This window comes from Lepidochelys kempii, chromosome 11 (genome assembly GCF_965140285.1).
Source record: "Lepidochelys kempii isolate rLepKem1 chromosome 11, rLepKem1.hap1, whole genome shotgun sequence".
Classification (NCBI taxonomy): Eukaryota; Metazoa; Chordata; order Testudines; family Cheloniidae; genus Lepidochelys; species Lepidochelys kempii.
The window spans coordinates 59,735,086-59,752,530 of NC_136390.1; the positions used below are offsets into that span (position 1 = coordinate 59,735,086).

Consider the following 17,445-nt stretch of genomic DNA (forward strand, 5'->3'; position numbering starts at 1 on the left):
ACTAGCTTAATGCACTTCTAGAAGGCACTCAGTTACAACCATGACTAATGAAGTATAAGAACCTACAGAGAATAGAATGGATGGAGAAATATGCAGAGGAGATGAAGAAAAGCATTAAGGACCTGAAGAGAAAGACAGCAGTGAGGAAAAACAGCAGCAGACAGGAGGTGAAAAACAAGAGGAGACTAAGAAAGAATATGCAGAGATCCCAGATGAGAAGGAAAAACAGGGAGAGAAACCAAGAAAACCACCCCGCCAGAAGCAGCACTCTGTTTCAGTCACCAATAATGTGGAAAGCACCAACTACATAAGAACAAACGAATAGTAAGAACCAGCTCTGGAAACCAAGTCACAGGAAAAGCTGTACCTGGAACAGACAGGAATAGAGACGGTGGGGAGATGTCTGTCGCTGAATAACTTATGGGATGTACTTAATGCATGATGAGGTTTTGGTTTTTATATGTTATAGTTTTTTTGCTGAGCAAAAAATATCCATTGGTATTGTCAGTTCAGCTCATTAAGAGAAACCAAGTGTCATTTACTGTTGCAGACAGAAACATGAAAATTGTCATCTTGGACATCAGAGAGAGGGAAAGAAACTGGTTATTCCAATTAATCAATATATTTAAAAACAAAAACATTTGTGTGACTCACACTTAGGAAAGGTGATGTACTGACTGCCCTGGTGACTGAAGTTCAGCCACAAAAACAGGTACAATACAGGCAGCTGTCATGCAGAGTTCCCTTAGAGTCTCTCCAGTGTACTCCAATACTCACCTGTAACAAGGCAACCTCTCTGGTTGAAAACAGGACACATTTTGTGTCCAAGATTTTTGGTAATCTTGACAGAGAGGCCAAAAAGGATGTCAACTGTGGTGGGTTGTAATACCTATCCCCTTGGAAATGAACTAAATACTAAATTCAACTGAACCATTCTCTTTAAACTTGTATGTGGTGTTGCAAGCCTATGATCTTCTATTTCTGATCTGGATTCACATTCCCCTATACAAATATTACAATCACTGGGCAGTTAAAACTTCAGGCTGAAGCTGCCTCACTTTTCGTCACTTTTAAAATGCACAAGTTAAGGTGCAATAGCAGACTGCAGTGCCACAAAATCCCAGAAATTCTACGTGGGCAGCCATCTGCACGAGTGCAAAGACTGATGGACTTCAAATGGGGCTCTGACGATAGATCTCTGTACAGTCACTTACCAGATGGGGACCTTTAATAATTAAATATAGTTCCTATTTCACACTTCTTGATTTAAAGAGGTCAACTAATGGAACATTCAATAAAAATACAGAAGATTGCATACTTAGTGCTATCTTTAATTGTTATATGGTGGACATCATGGTGACTAGTGCTTTGGGAAAAAAGGGCTAGGATATTTAAAAATAATTATTCTATAAACTAGAATGGCTCCAGCTTTTGGATATAAGTTTGAGGCAGTTATCAAATGTATGTACCTAGTTAGTTAAATATTGCTCCTGTGCCGGGCAACTTAAAAAAATATTTGTGTAATAGCCTCTTTGAGATAGAATTATCTCCAAAAAAAGAGCATTCAGATTAATCTGGTAAGACCCTTTATAGTACAAGTATACGTATTATATTGACGGTGGAGATAAATTGTTCTGTAATAAACTTTTTTGCAATATTACTTCCTACAGATGTATGTGCAGCAGCCAATCAAATGTGAATAAGTGAACCACTACATTTTTCTTTTTAAGTATCAAAACGGTCTAGGCCACTGTATAGACAAAGGACTTGAAATCTGTAGTTTAACACAGAGCGTTTTTTTTTTTTTTAAATCTTATTGCAAATTGTTTGAGTTAGGGTTTATCTATGCTTAAAATGCTACAGTGGCACAACTGCAGCGCTACAGCTGTTCTCCCATCGCTGTAGCCAATCTATCTCCCCAGGAGGTGGTAGCTAGGTCAACAGAATTCTTCCATTGACCTAGCACAGACTAGATGAGGGTTTAGGTTGGCATAGCTACATGTCTGAAGGGTGTGGATTTTTCACATTCTTGAGTCACGTAGCTATGCCAATGTAAGTTTTCACTGTAGACCAGCCCTTATATTGCAAGATATTAAATTTGCAGAACATTAGGATTCTGCTTGGCAACTGAGGTTTCCTTATGCCAGTCTCCCTATGATCTATTCTTCTCTGTTACAGAGATATTCTGCTCTACAGAATAAACCTGCAGACACTCAGTATGAGACAGATGTTAATACTTGCTCTGTATAACTGTCCAAGAAGAGACTAGAATGCTTCAGGATGGCCAAGCTCTTTGCCTCCTTTATCCCATGAAGAAAACTACTCAGAGAAGCTCCATGTTGACCAATCAGATAACACAGCTTGCTGAACCTGCTTGCCATATCCTGCAACTGCTGGACTGTAGTTGTAGTGCCCAAGTTATCTGTAAAAAACAAGAAAGCAATATAATGTACATTTCCAAAAGAACAGTAACAGTTATATTAATAATGGGAATTAATCCAGGCACTTAATCTGCTATTACAGTTTTTGATTTCAAAGAATGCTATCACCTAGTGAATGTCTTCAGACCAATTGGGGTCCACAATCCATGCAATTCCTTCATACACACACACACACAGTTTCATCATGGGAAGTGAAGATAATTCCTTGAATCAATTATTGTCTCTTACCTAAACCTAGGAGGGGTCTGAGGACCTGAGATTTGATCTCACTCAGTTTGCAATAGAACCTTCTCTCTGTAGTAGCCAACTCGTGCAAGCTTGCAATATATCCCATAATGTTTCTGTCCACCAAGGCCAAGGAGTTGTCCCCACCTGCTGTCACGCTGCTTATGTACCCTAACTGAAAGAAAAAAATAGAAACTGCTTTAAACACAGTATCCTAATACAAAATGAAAAGTAACCTAAGGTGATGAGCACAGTATAAAAACCTAGACTGGCAGGATCTTTGCTGGTACTAAATAATTTGATGTCCAAGAGCGTATCCAATACTAGGAAAGTTACTCATTAGTTGGGTGTCAGCTATCTGTTCCCCTTCTTCCCCACCCATCTATGCTAGCAACCAACCCATTTTCAAAACTGTCTGACTGGAGCATGATGGAAAGGAGGAAGTCAGGAACCCATATTTAACATCCACTGTCAACCACTGGTAATTTTGCAAGTGTCAACAGGGCCTGGGAGACAAGAGATGACCCTTACCTCATGCAGCTGTCACTCATGCATGAGATACTGACCATGAATTCAGCTACTTTCAAAACAGCAAAATGTTTCTTTGATTTAGCTTTCCCTCAGTTTCTTCATGCATACACACCACATTCCATCCCCAAACAATCTCTCAACTAATTAGGCTATTTCTCCTTAGTGGAGGAAAGAAGATTTTCTTTTTTTCAATGTTTGGGAGTCACGCTGCTCCATTTTTCTCATTTTTTCAGAGCTATATCAATCAGCTCCCTTTCTGATGTGGAAAACATCAGTTAACTGATTGAGTAGGAGTAGTATTACAGTGCTGATTATGGTGTCTACGCTAAATTGTATCATCCAGGCTGCATTACTACTCCTATTCTATCAGTTAGGTAATGATTGTAGGATGCCTCACTACAAGGTCACTGTGAGCTCTTAAGACTTACTGTGGAGCTCCACCAATACTAACTCAGTTTCAGCTATATATAGTGACAGTGTTTCAGATCTCTACTTTTAATTCCCATTTAGTTAAATCTCAAAGAGCTTTTTAGAAGAAACAATGAGCCATCTCAAGAAAGCACCAGTACTATCTAAACCAAACAGAAGGAACAAGAAGTACTCACCTTACTACAGGCTAGCAAAAGAGCTGGAAGCTTAGTGTAATTGTTTCCAGGTGAATTATTTTCCCTAGTCTCCTCTCGACCACTGTAATATAATCCAGGCTGGAAGTCTTCTCCATCCACTAAGAAGAGGGAATAATCTGGTCCTGCTGCTGTGCTCCAGACTCCACTATCATCACACACCTGTAGTTTAGGAGGAAAAAAAAAAAAAAAATAGTATCCACCACCTATCAGAGAAGGGAGCCTTAATCTCACACATGATGTTTCTGCACAAAAGAAAGAAATCTGAGTATCAATAAGAATCCTACAAGGACTGACATTCTTTAGACAGACATCAGTCTCCGTAACAAGTAAAATTCCTGTGTCTTGTCGAAAATCTGGCATGTCTCAATCCTTGTACCCCATGGCTGATGCTTTGTAAGATTCATCTGCTTTGTAATGTAAAAGCAAACAGACAAATATGGAAATGGTTCAGATGCTGCTGTCTATATACACATTCCAACAGCATAAGAGACAGCCATTTAAGTTCCTATTGACTAGTTTGTAGGCGAGCTGCAGAACTTTCCTAGCTTTGTGTCAGTGTTTCATTCAGCCAGGCAAACATCAAAAGGCACAGACAAGTGGTTTAGTTCAGGGGTTCTCAACCTTTTTCTTTCTGAGGCCTCGACAACATGCTATAAAAACTCCACAGCCCACCTGTGCCACAATAACTGATTTTCTGAATATAAAAGTCAGCAAAGGTGTTAGGGGATAGCAAGCCGGGAAACTGTGTGGGGCCACGTCACAGGGCCCCCCCGCGAAGCTACATTGATCAGGCTTCGGCTTCAGCCCCAGGTGGCAGGGCTCCAGGCCGTGGGCTTTCGCTGTTTGCGGTGGGGCTTCAGCTTTCTACCATGGGCCCCAGCAAGTCTAATGCTGGCCCTGTTTGGCAGCCCCACTGAAACTTCTTACGGCCTCCCAGGGGGCCCCAGACCCCTGGTTGAGAACCACTGGTTTAGTTGAACCTACACTCATCATTTGGATACACATATCTGATCAAAGAATTTGCTTCTAAAGCCGATCACGACAAACTGATTCTTCGTAAGGCATAACTAACATGTCCAGAAGTATATAGACAAAGGACAAAAATGGTAAATTAGTGATTAGGATAACATGAATGAACAGCTTTAACTAAGATTACTGGAACTTTGAAGGCAAAAGATGAATAACTGGGGAGAGACAAGTTATGCTATCAACATCAAATCTGAAAATTATCTTTCAAGGAATAGTATTTTAGATTTGGGCAAAGAGGTAGATATACTTTTAAAAAGAAACTTAAAATTTAAGACTAAATATGCTGGAAATTTCTGTTTCTAAACAAATTAGAGTTTAAAGTCAGAACACTGGAGCATTAAGAATGTGAAAAAGAAAACTGCTAACAGAAAGGAAACTTATTTGAAAGAAATGTAAGATAACTTTCCCTGTTTGTAACTCCCATGTTACAATTCTTATAAATAATTCAGTTGTGACTTTAACTTTGTGTAAAAGTGATTTTTTTTTACATTAACAGTGCCTCCTTAAATAACGCTGCTACCCGTTACCATGGGATCATCTGAGGATCAGGGTAACAATGGAAACCAAAAGGTTTTGCAACTTTAGAGCACTATCAAAAGCTTTTCATGGGGTATTTTAACAAAAGAGAAGGTCAGACAGTTTTTCAAAATTCCTTAAAACTCTCTGCTCTGGGAGGAGTCTGTATTATAAAATAGATATGGAATCCATAAATATGAAGACAGTACCTTTGCAAGACGAGGGACAGTAGTTGGAGAATTTAAGTGACCAAGCTGGCCAAAGGTATTACTACCCCACGAATATACCTGTGTAAAAACATGGGGAAAAAATAGTTTGCATGCACAGAGTACACAATAATAAAACCACAGTGACAGACAGCATATATAAACAAGACACTTATGCACATATGTATAATATCCCTATGGATAAAAATTTTAAACAAAAATCTATATTTGAAGGGGCAGCTGAAGAGAACTTTGGGAAGTGCTTCCTTACCTCCACTCTCTTCCTTCTTACATTTCCTCGTGTGTGGGGGGGGTAACCACACGCAAAATATCACATTCTTGTAAGCACAGCAGCAAGGACACATGTTCATACAAAATGCACAAAGTTAATGCAAAAATCAAACAAAAATTCATCATGCACACTGCTCAAGACTCTCATTCCACATACGAATACAGAGCCTGGAAGCACATAAAATAAAGAGCAATCCAGAAAACAGTGAACAAGTCATCTATGCTGTGGATGCATGATAAAAGTGACCATTATCCTCATACCTGTGATTTGGCAGTGAGGGCCAAGGAATGGTGGCCACCAGCCGAAAGCTGTATCACTTCTTTACTGTCCAGACTTTTTACACATAATGGTTGAAGCCTGTAACAACCCCACAGAACAAACAAACAAAAAAAACAACCCAGAATCAGGGGTACTCTCAGCATGAAACACAAGAGGCAGTGAACACCAAATATAAAACATTTGGTATATTTTTGAAACAGAACAAACATGCACCATAGCACCAGAAATCACAAAGCTCTAGGGTGATAAACCAGCTTAGTCATCAGAAGAAGGGTATTGAGCCACTCCACTGACACTCTAGGTATAATTTCACAATTGACTTCGCCACTTGAACCAGGATTTTGCCCTTCAAGTCCACTAATTAGCCTGCATAAATCATATTAGCGGTAATAGTTAAAACCAAGATTTTCAAAAACAGGAGCCTACCTTTGGGGTCCTAAGACTATATTCAGGCAGTTGACAGACTTTCAAGAGTTCTGAACACCCAAAAACTATTGTCCCATGAGGTAAGATTAGCTTTCTGCCACTGAAATCTTACCTCGGCAGGACATCACCATGTCCTAACTGTCCTTCCTTCCCTTTCCCCCAGCTCCACACCTCAGTTCTTAAAGATGGGAGAAGTGCATCAGCCTCTCCACTATAGGTTGGGGTCAGAGCCACGGTCCTCATTTTTGCCCGTCCTACTTTTCTTAGGAGCCTTGGAGAAACTAGAAGCAGATCAGGAGAAACTACAATCAATTTTATTTTATTTTATTTTTTTAAAAAAGCTCCACACAGAAACTGAGATGGACAACATTAGTTTATCCCTATTTTAAATTAAACACGGCATTTACTCAGAGCTAATGTTTATATGATATGGGTACCATATACTAAGTCACTTGACTTCACTGAAAAAAAAGTGTCCTCTTAGGTATTTTACTTAAGAATTAGTAATGCTGGAGAGAAAAAAGGTACATAGCTGAAGGCAGCTGTAACAGCACATATGCTGATACAGATCTAGGTCTTAAACAGAGCTTACCCATTATTTCCTTTCAATAGCTGTAAACGCAAAGTATGTAATTACACTGAAGTGAATATGACCTGTGATGTTCACTGCCAATAAGATTTTTCTTTCTGAAATAAAAAACTACCCTGTAGGGATCATACACCTTCTGATAATTTCTCTCAGCTTGGAAAGAGTGTCACTGAACTCAACCTTACTACTGTGTGTTACACAAAGTACTGCATATTCAGAACAGTTAACATTAAAAACAAGAAAGGAGAAGACCACCTGGCTAAGAAGTTTGGTAATGGGACAGGGAATTTTTCTAAACCATTGGCTCCAAATCAATCAAGAGCAGTAGTGACAGAGGGTCAGACCAACTGACATCTGTTATGCAGACTACATAAAGTGAGTTGGTGGTTACCAGTCCCTTTTGTAATGAACAAACATCCATATCACCAAAAGCAGCACCACAATGGGTTTGAAATAATCCTTATTTTAAGTCCTTTGTCTTGCTCAAATAGCATGCATTTCCCACTAGTCTTCTCCCCTCTCTCTCCACATTCAATAAGGTCTGAAGGACTCTTCCTTACACACATCTCAGCAGGGGGTTGAATCTGTGTTCATACTGTAGGTAATATTGTCAAATGAGGCATACATCTAGGAATTACCACACTACATTAACTCTCCCTGGCCTCTTGGTTCCTCCTAGTCACTATCTTACCTTGGGACAACAAGCCAGGGAGGGAAAGTCTTCGACTGACTCCTTCAGATTCTTCTTCTCGAATATCCACTAGGCTAGAACTCTTCTTTCCTTGCATTGATTCCAGTTTGACTTGCTCTTCCCGAGTGTCCTTCAGCCCCTCAGGACCTGGGGAAGGACTACCAGACTGAGATCCTAGTTCACCTGGAGTTGTGCCATAGAAATTCATTACTTTCTTCAGAGACAACGCCCCAGCTTCATATGTAGCTGCAACTCTCACACCAACTGCTGATGCACAAGAGACCACCAAGCTGTTCAAGGCAGATGTACTTACACCTGGAGGGCCAGGGAGACAAGCAGTGAGTTGTTCTTCTTGAGAAGGCTAAAAACAGAAAGAGAAATCAATGAAACCTATCATAATTCCCAACCCAGGGCAACAGTGTGACCTTAAATAATTCTAGTACTCTTACACCCTCTGTTGCATTTATCAGACACTGTTAAGACACTTTTTAGTAGTTTAAGTCTCCACTTCATAATAATCCTTTATAGTTGGAAGCTGGAAATCAATACCTGTTTCTGTAATAAAACAAAAAGAAAAGGAGTACTTGTGGCACCTTAGAGACTAACAAATTTGAGCATAAGCTTTCGTGAGCTACAGCTCACTTCATCGGATGAAGTGAGCTGTGGCTCACGAAAGCTTATGCTCAAATAAATTGGTTAGTCTCTAAGGTGCCACAAGTATTCCTTTTCTTTTTGCGAATACAGACTAACATGGCTGCTACTCTGAAACCTGTAATAAAACAGGTTCTCTGTTGCATATTGGTTTGGCAGTGAAGGGCTATTAATTAGTGCTGGGACAGTGGGTTTTTGTTTCTGTTTTGTTTTAAGAGAAGAATGCATGTTTTGAAAAAATAAAATAACTTGCGAATATAAAAAGAGGGGTTACATTTTGGGCTTATAACCTTGACTATGTGCCTTTAATTTCAAGTCTCTGCTGTTGATTACAGTATATCAGCAAACATGCTACCTTTATGAGAAGGCAGTTGGGAAAGCTTATCAAAGGAAAACAAATTATTAACTTTGCTCATACTGACAGACATCTAGTTAAGTTGTTAATAAAGCTTTATACAGACAGCACTATCATAAGCAGGAATGTACCAGAGAGGCTTCGTCAGGCAGACCTCAAAAATTATGGCTCTGGTGTAGATCAGAATACAGTCCTCTAAAGTTTATTGTTATAGTCAGCCAATTAGAACCAGTCATTATATAAAAAGCAGTATACTAAAACCCTACCGAAAACAGCTTTCAAGCTATTGACAGATATCAAATACAAAAGGCAGTAAACCCCATTTCCCTTCTTCATATAGGTCCCTTAATACACATCTTCCTATAGCCTCCCTATAAAGGGATCCTTTTGACATCTTCATTGTGAATAAAGACGACTAAGAGATACTGGAATCATTCTTATTTATGAAATATAAATATGACCAATATGACAATTTCCTGTAATACTGTGGATAAACCTTAGTGAATTAAGTTCAAGTATTTTGGGAGTGTACCATACTAAAAATGCAAATGTTTATATATTATTGTAGGATTGTATATAATGTCTGGAGGGGGAAAAGATAGATATGACTAATGTAAACCCTGAGAAGTATTATGAGCTTCAAAGGACTCTTTTAAAGAACGTACCAGAGAAGCATGAACTTTTAGTTGAGTGGGTTTCCTAGGAAATACCCGGAGGGAGGAATGCAAATTCTAACCTCCAGACCCAACCTTTTAAAGATACACCTTGAGGAGAACCCCACTGTCTGTTGATTACCTGTTCCAAGATCAAAGGCCCAACCTGTCTAAAGGAGTGACTCTCAGATTCATGGGGGTTCTTGTTCTGAGCAAAAGATGTTATGAATGTGTAACCACAGAGAAACTCTTTGGTGGGGTTTGAGGGACTGACCATCTGCTAGAGCCCTGGTTGCAGTGGAGTGATCTCTGGTAAGCTTACTAGCTTGCAGGTAAGTTCTTTTATTTCTTTTAATATGTTCTCTCTGTAATACTTTCACCTTCAGGAGAAATATGCTTGCTTAGAAAGGGCTCTGTGGCAACTTCTAACAGTGGGCAATTATGCTTTTGATAGCTTCTGAGGAGAAGGCAGAGCAGGCCTGCTTAGGCAATCTGAGGGAATGGTTGCTAGGAAACTCACAGTATAGGCAGGGAATGGTGCAGTCTGCAAAAACCCGAGTAAGGAGAGACAGAGATGCAAACCTGTGCCCAAGAGAGGAGAAAACTAAGGAGCTGGGAGCCTAGTGTGAATGACCATGGTGGACCATAGAGGGGGAATACAGGTGCAGTTGCCCTGAAGAATATACTAGCAGGCTACAAACACTTCCAAGCAACCCAGAAAGACACAATCCATTTGTGAACAGAAGCTACATCAAGAGGGAAAACCTCTAACTGCCACTGTAAGTGAAACATTACACAATCACCTTCCGTCCTCATCTTTCCCCTTCAAACAGCATCCATATATTGCATGGTGTTAAGATTCAGTGAGTCTTCAAGGCTTTGAGGTAATACTATATTGTATTTCTGTGAACTGTGCATGCAAAAGTATTTTCAGAAACATGGGGGGTGGGGGGGAAAAGAGAGGAAGAGAAGAAAATGAGCAGGAGACTACTTGTTTTCTACTCCTCAGAGGAGTCCACAACTGTTGAAAATAAAAAGTTGGTTTTAACTTTACCACCTCCTCTTCCTTAACTCCCAAAATCCAACAGTGTGGGAGGATGGAACTGGCCTCTCTAGAAGAGATCCCACATACTTACAAAATATAAACTCAAGAAAGTGACTCATACATAGTATCTGCAGCTACTGCAGTAATTTTCCAAGTTCATCTGTGAAGCCACCATGCTGCTTGTATAGTAAGATGCCACTAGCAGTACAAAGGATTTTCCAAGCAGAAACAAACTTCCCTAGCATAAAGTTATCTAGTGGGACAGAACTTGGGTAGGGATGGGGAGACAACACTGCTGGACAGATAAATCTGGTGTGGTCGTCTACAGAATAATCTACATATTACATCACTTAAATATTCTTATTAAGTCAACCAAGTGATTATTTCAGTTTGAACGATGACATGTAGGCAAAAAGTTTGAAATGGGTTGTTTCTTTACATGTCAGACCACCTCTCCTCTTCCCCTAACCCTCCAAAATAGCAACACATTTTACAGCAGATTCGATAACTCAAATCAAGAGTTTCCCTTCTGATGGCTACTAAAAGGTCTGCTGATTACTGCTGTCTTTGGACCGTCATAAGTTTGACATGTGGAAGATTAATTCGCCACGGTCTCCCAAAGTGGGGCAAATAGGGAAAAAAATGTGGATCCTTCAATAAAAGTTAACTATCCAGCTAAAATCCTTAGCTTGCCTCAAGAAGAATCAGACAGAATTGTGAGAGTGATGGGGGTCTCTCTTCATAGGAACAGAAGTATTATACCAGCTGGCCAAATCCCAGAATATTGATCTAGCTGAACAGGATACCAATATATCCTAAGGAACTAGAGAAGGGAACGGGAGATGGGTTTTAGTGGGTTCTCACTACTGCATAGTCCACAGCACACGACTAGAGAACTATCTGGCAAGGCTGCTCATATAAAGGCCCAGGACTGAACAAGCATGACGACAATTCTACTTTCAGTCCAAAATCACTTCTGTATTTGTGTTTGATTGCTAAAAGTGTGAAAGAAACACTGTGATAACTCCAGAATTGTAGCTATAGGTTCAAAATTATGTTAATATTGAGAATCCTTTAGTTTTCATGGGCACATTATGGGATGTCATGCATACAGTACAAATATTAAGAGAAAAAGTATAGACCAATGATGGCTGGTACCTGTTCAAGTTCTGTACTGATGCTTTTCTCCTGGCTGTCATTTAATGGGTGATCTGACAGATTCTCCAAGTACTCTTTTACTGCTTTTTTATCAGGAAACAAAACCTTTCCAGGACTGGAAATTCCACTATCTTCCTGTCCATCATTGTTAGAAAGCACACTTGTCACCTCTGATTCTGAAGCAGCTGGCTCATCTTCTACAAAGGTTTTCTGACAATCCTCACTTTGGCTACCTGTAGCACTTTTCCCCTCAAGAGTCTCCAATGAGGAGCAGGAGACATGGTTTGCTGACTGGGAGTCAGCCAGTGCCACACCTAATGGGCAGCAGTGACTATCCGATATGATTACATGGTCTTCTTTATCTGTCATCGTAATCAGGAGCTGGCTGCAATGATTGCATCTCTCTGGGATAGGTTTCATGTCCTGTGCAGGGAGACATTGTACAAGAGCCAAGCTGTGGTACGCTCCACAGGCAACTTGGAGCACAACACGTCCTGCCAGGTGTTCTACCTTTTGAGGCTTGGTCACTGGGAAAGTAGTTGTTATGAGACCTAGCTGACAGCCACTTCCCCATGCCCATATTTCTCGGCTTAGTGAAAGTGCCAGGGTGTGCTCCTCTCCACATGCCAATTGCAAAATCCTGACTGACAGCAGAGGACTGGTTTCAGAGTCAGAAATACTAATAGGATTTGGTTCTCGCAGATAGGGCTGGTTAGCCACTGCACACTGTCCAGCAGAATTGTTTCCCCACATGTATACCACACCACTCTCAGTCACTGCTCCATTATGGTAGCTTCCAGCTGCCACAGTAGTAACATGCTGTCCAACCAAAGCATTTTCTAAGATGGGGCTCTTAGTGCAAGTTTCCTCTAGCCCAACCCTCCAGGGAAGTTTTCCAAAGCTGTAGACCTCGCCACCTGAAAGACAGCATCATTCTAATGAAGTTAACCATATAAACAACTAAGGAACTCATTTAATCAGATTTTCATTTTTAATTTGTTCTGAGCTCAGTGTTAACTGCAGTTGTTGATTTACTGAAATTATCTGAGAGATCTGGTTTCAATAACTATTAGGGACTCTGTGCTACTGCTGGCAAGAAGTCCTACACTTGATACTGATTTATCTGTTGGTCCATTCTAGTAAATCACTAGCATGGATGCATTATACAGTGGGGATTTGACCTAGTATTGCATGCTGCCTTTAGAAATGAATTCTAGTACATCCAATTTAAATTTTTATCTATTCTGAGCAACCTGCTAATCTATTATGGGCTCAAAAGAGAGCTTTTCAGTCAATACCTTCATGAATGAGTGTAATTCAGCCTGCCAGTGCTAATCAATCATTCTGATATACTAATATCAAGAGAATTTGCATAAAATTCTCTTAAAATGCATAAAACATATTCCATTTCTTAATATTTACACTGTTCATCTTCAGTAGAAGTTAATTTTGTACCATTATTAATATTGTAGTATCAGACTTGAAATATAACAAAGGAAAGTCTAAACTAAGGCTTCCATGGAGACTGTGGGCCTACCATGTACTCTACAAATACAACAATGTTGGAGGAGCAGGTTAAAGCATGGTTGCCTTCTAGCTGTACAAATATTCAGTGTCCCTGAAGCATGCCAAAGTGCTGGATCATGATATGTAGCAAGAGTGCATAAAACAGTAAATTTTACTGTTAAATTTTACTGTCCTACTATTTATTCCTTAATTAGGGAAAAATATACTTGGTTTGACCTTTTAAACATAGTCTCTCTGGAATTTCATCAACATTGTCCAAGATTGTGGTAACAGTGCCAACTCATTTGAAATGAATCAGCAAGCAACAAAAAAAGACAAAAAAATAGAATCCTATAAGAAGGACTGATTTAGTTAACACTTTTTTGATTGGTATATACCAGTGGTCACTACAGTCATATCCATAAAACAGTGCACTTCAAGTCATATGTGCACAGAAGCAAAGTTTTTCTAGTTCAGAAATGTTCTATTAGACAGGTCTATCAGGTCAGACAAATTACAACTGGCTCTAATTGGCATTCCCCTAAACGATAACATTCTTTACCTGCAGCTCAGTGATATACAAAAGGTGTGAAATTATTTTCTTCCTTTGAAAACATCAGAGAAATATCAAAGACATTACTTCCAGTCTAATCTTTAGAACGGTAAATTGATCAGTACAATCAAGTGGCAAAATATATCACAACCAAAGGAATTGTCTTTTGGAAAGTATTTTTTGATTCAAAGAGACAACTGATCAAATTTCACTGCTGCATCTACTTGCTTGCAATTTTTCAGAACACAAAAAAACCCAAAGTTATCCCATATCAAGATGACTTTTTGTAATGTTGTATTTTTTAAATCCAATACATTGTTGTAACATGCATTTAGAGGTAACACAGAGGGTGAAGTAGCTCCAAATTATCTTGCCATTTTATAAGTAAGGCTTCTCAAACTTTGAGCCACTTTTTATTAAAGAGAAAAATTAGCCTAGTGCAATTTAAAATGACTGATGAAAATAAAGTAGAAAAGTTGACTCTTACTCAGGCTTTACAATGAAGACATTTTGGTACAAATTGGTACAAATCTTAAATATTTCTTTAAAGTTTGGTTTAGAATTTTACACTAATTTCAATCTAGTGTTAACCGGAATTTTAAGTTGTTCATGGTCTGAGACCTAAAACAATACTGTCTACTACCTTCTGTTAGAAGCAACCCATGGTTTATTCCAAGAGCTGCCTGCAGTACTGTCTTTCCACTCCAGCCTGGAAGTCTCTCAGGTGTTAAGGAGAGGGAACCAGCCTGCCAGATATGGACCAGGCCTCTCTCTTTGGCTCCTTCTGCCTCTGCTGAGCTATAAAGAAAAGGAAGAATCGAAGAATCAGCTTGTAGTTTTCTGCAAGCCAGTTTACTTTTCATTTACATATAGGAAAGAAAGGAAGGACGGTTCAGTGACTAAGGTACTAAAGTTTGGACTTGGAACCAAGGTTCAATTCCCTACTCTGCAACAGACTTCCTGCGTGACCTTGAGCAAATCACTTACTTTGTACTTTGTTTCCTGGATGTAAAATAGCACTTACCTACCTCACCTAGATGTTGTGAAGTTAAATGCATTAAAGACTGTGAGATGCTCAGTTACTACGGTAATGGGGGCCTACAGTAGAGTATGAAGTGACATCTCACCTCCAACCTAAAAGAACCTAAAAACAATTAACCTACTGCTAAGGGGTGATCTGCACCCATTTGAGCATGGTACATCCATTATTGTTGGAGGGTGGCTGCAGCAAATATTCATACATTTTATAGTCTCATCAAACCATCTCTAACTATGAAGGAAGTCTATTTTTGAGAAACTCTGGAATATCCAAGATCAGGTGAGACTAAGTTGTTCAGATGGAATGTTGTCTTATTTCAGTTCTTTTTCTTTCTGCTGGGTTTCCATGTCAGAAAGCTGAGGACAAGGACAACGACGACCGACAAGAGCTCTTGTAAAGTTACAAGTACGGCATTTGGTCCAACTAGTAGAACCAACATTTAAATTTAAAGACAGTTTTTACTTTAGATAAATTTTATTTAAAATAGAATTTGCTGAAAATTAACTAACTGGATTTTTATCCAATTAAGAAAAGTAGTAATTAATGTGACACATTTTGGATATTTTACTAAAATTATAATATACATTTTGCTAGGGGGCAGAATAATGGAATACAGAGCCTTTCATCACCGTACCATGTTATATTCAGCCGAAAGTGCTAACGAATGGATACTGACCATCTAATAGCCCTCTGTGAAATTAATGTGGTGGGTTTATTGCCCGAGTGTAAACGCCCACATTACAAAAACTATAACTACAACTGACACTAACCAACCCCTTTGTTGGTAGTCACAGTAAAGCGGCTAAGGAGTGAAAGGATATGAAGAATGAACTCTCTCTTTCACTTAAGATTTCACCCCTCTAGGGCAGGCTAAAGCACATTAGGAGGGCAGTGCAGTGAAAGTTTATACAGCCACTGCTGCATGTGTTTCTCTGAATAATCAGAGGATTTGAGTCTCCAGACCTGTCAATCCAGTGCTGTTCATAAGAACTGAAAATCATGCACACAATTTTTTTAAATTAGTAAATTCTACTGTACACAAGTGTTAATGATTTCTGGTGAGTTCATATTTTCAACCTTTCAACAGACATTCTGAAGTTTCAGTAGCTAACTTAAAAAAAAAAATTAAAAAAAATAGTCACAGTTGCAAGAAGTCATGGAGAATACCAATCATCCCAAAATCCTGAAGTATGATTAAGCTACTACATTTTTTTTACTTTGGCCTAAAATACTGTACAGTATTCTAAAAAATTATATTGACAAAGAACATTTGAACTAGAGCTGTGCAAACTGATTCCTTGATTCGCTGGCCAAATTGGAAAATAAACAGAAAAAAATTGTTTCAAGATGGCACAAAATGAACATTTTTCAGCAAACAAAAAAAAACAAACCACTTTTGTTTCAGGTCGAATTAAATGTTTTGTTTAACGCAAAATAAAATTTTTTAATAAAACTAAAAATCAAAAGAAAAAGTCATTTAAAATCTACATTTTTTTTAAAAAGTGAAAAAAAAAATTTTCCAGATTTTTTTTTACCAAAATAATCTGCTGAATTAAATACAAATTCTTAAAATGTTTTAGTTGACTCACACATGCATTTTTTGTCCCCCCCCCCAAAAAACTGTCCAAACATTTTTGCCCAACTTTAATTTAGACCTTAGAAATTAATTTTAAAGGCAGTTATTAACTGAAATGGTTTTATGGGGTCTGTATTGTCTCAGCATGTTTTTACCTTCTCTCTTGTTGGTCCATCAGTCAGTGGAAGCACTCCATCACCAAATCATTCCTCTTGACAGAGCTGTCCCATACGTTCTGCAAACTGTTCCGTGAAACTGTAAGATGAATAGGCTATAGAACTGCACATCACCCGTAAGCACTGTAAAAAGACAGGAGATAAAGCTTTGAATACACACTATCTTAGATGTCCAATAAATGAACATCCACACACTATAACAATGCTTAAAAGTATTTAGACTATTTCATACTGAGTGGCAAAACAAAAGTCAGACATATTCTGCCCACTCATCCTACAATGGCGTCAAACAGATTGAACAAAGCTATTTCTAAGACAGAATAGACTCAGCCTATAAGCAGGCTGTTTGAGCTTTCCCAACCAGCAACATCCTTATTTCAAACTGCTAAAAAGTAGTATTTAGGATTCAGAAATCTCTGGAAAGTGTTGTGTTGCTTTTGCAATGACACTTCTCTTTCCTGGACAAAAAGGTAGTTTATACCAACATCTCTATAATACGCGAAAGATGTCATTCAAAAATTTAACAGCAAGACAGCAACTTTTTCACTGATATCTGATAGTTTAATAATATACTTCTATACTCAGACTTAATAATACAGCAATAAAGCATTACTGCAATCAGCTCATACAATTAGGAGTGCTGAATCCATAAACTTATTCCCAAATCATAAAATACATACTACTACTAAAGTGCACAGTTATTAGGCCTTTTGCTATAGTAGGAATTTAATAATGCAAGAATTAAATTATAGATTAAAGACTCTTTACTGTGCAAGCTTATAAAGGAGTGTGCATACAGCATAGCCAAATTCACAGAGAAATGGGAGAGTTTAAAACTGACAAGGTCAGTTGTCTCCAACCTTTTTGTCCTTTCAGCTTTCA

At 38.7% G+C, this 17,445-nt stretch overlaps 1 protein-coding gene across 7 annotated transcripts in view; it reads right to left on the bottom strand.

Moving 5' to 3' along the window:
- Positions 1-17,445, bottom strand: part of ALS2 (alsin Rho guanine nucleotide exchange factor ALS2) — a 65,038-nt gene that overhangs the window by 42,138 nt on the left and 5,455 nt on the right. For all 7 annotated transcript variants that reach the window (XM_073306426.2, XM_073306427.2, XM_073306428.2 and 4 more), the window contains 10 exons: positions 16,543-16,686; positions 14,416-14,570; positions 11,714-12,630; positions 7,852-8,212; positions 6,684-6,852; positions 6,127-6,223; positions 5,578-5,655; positions 3,803-3,982; positions 2,670-2,841; positions 2,242-2,422 (listed from right to left, as the gene is read on the bottom strand). In XM_073306426.2, the coding sequence (XP_073162527.1) occupies positions 2,242-2,422; positions 2,670-2,841; positions 3,803-3,982; positions 5,578-5,655; positions 6,127-6,223; positions 6,684-6,852; positions 7,852-8,212; positions 11,714-12,630; positions 14,416-14,570; positions 16,543-16,562 (2,330 nt within the window). In that variant the 5' untranslated portion in view covers positions 16,563-16,686. The remainder of the gene's footprint in view (positions 1-2,241; positions 2,423-2,669; positions 2,842-3,802; positions 3,983-5,577; positions 5,656-6,126; positions 6,224-6,683; positions 6,853-7,851; positions 8,213-11,713; positions 12,631-14,415; positions 14,571-16,542; positions 16,687-17,445) is intronic.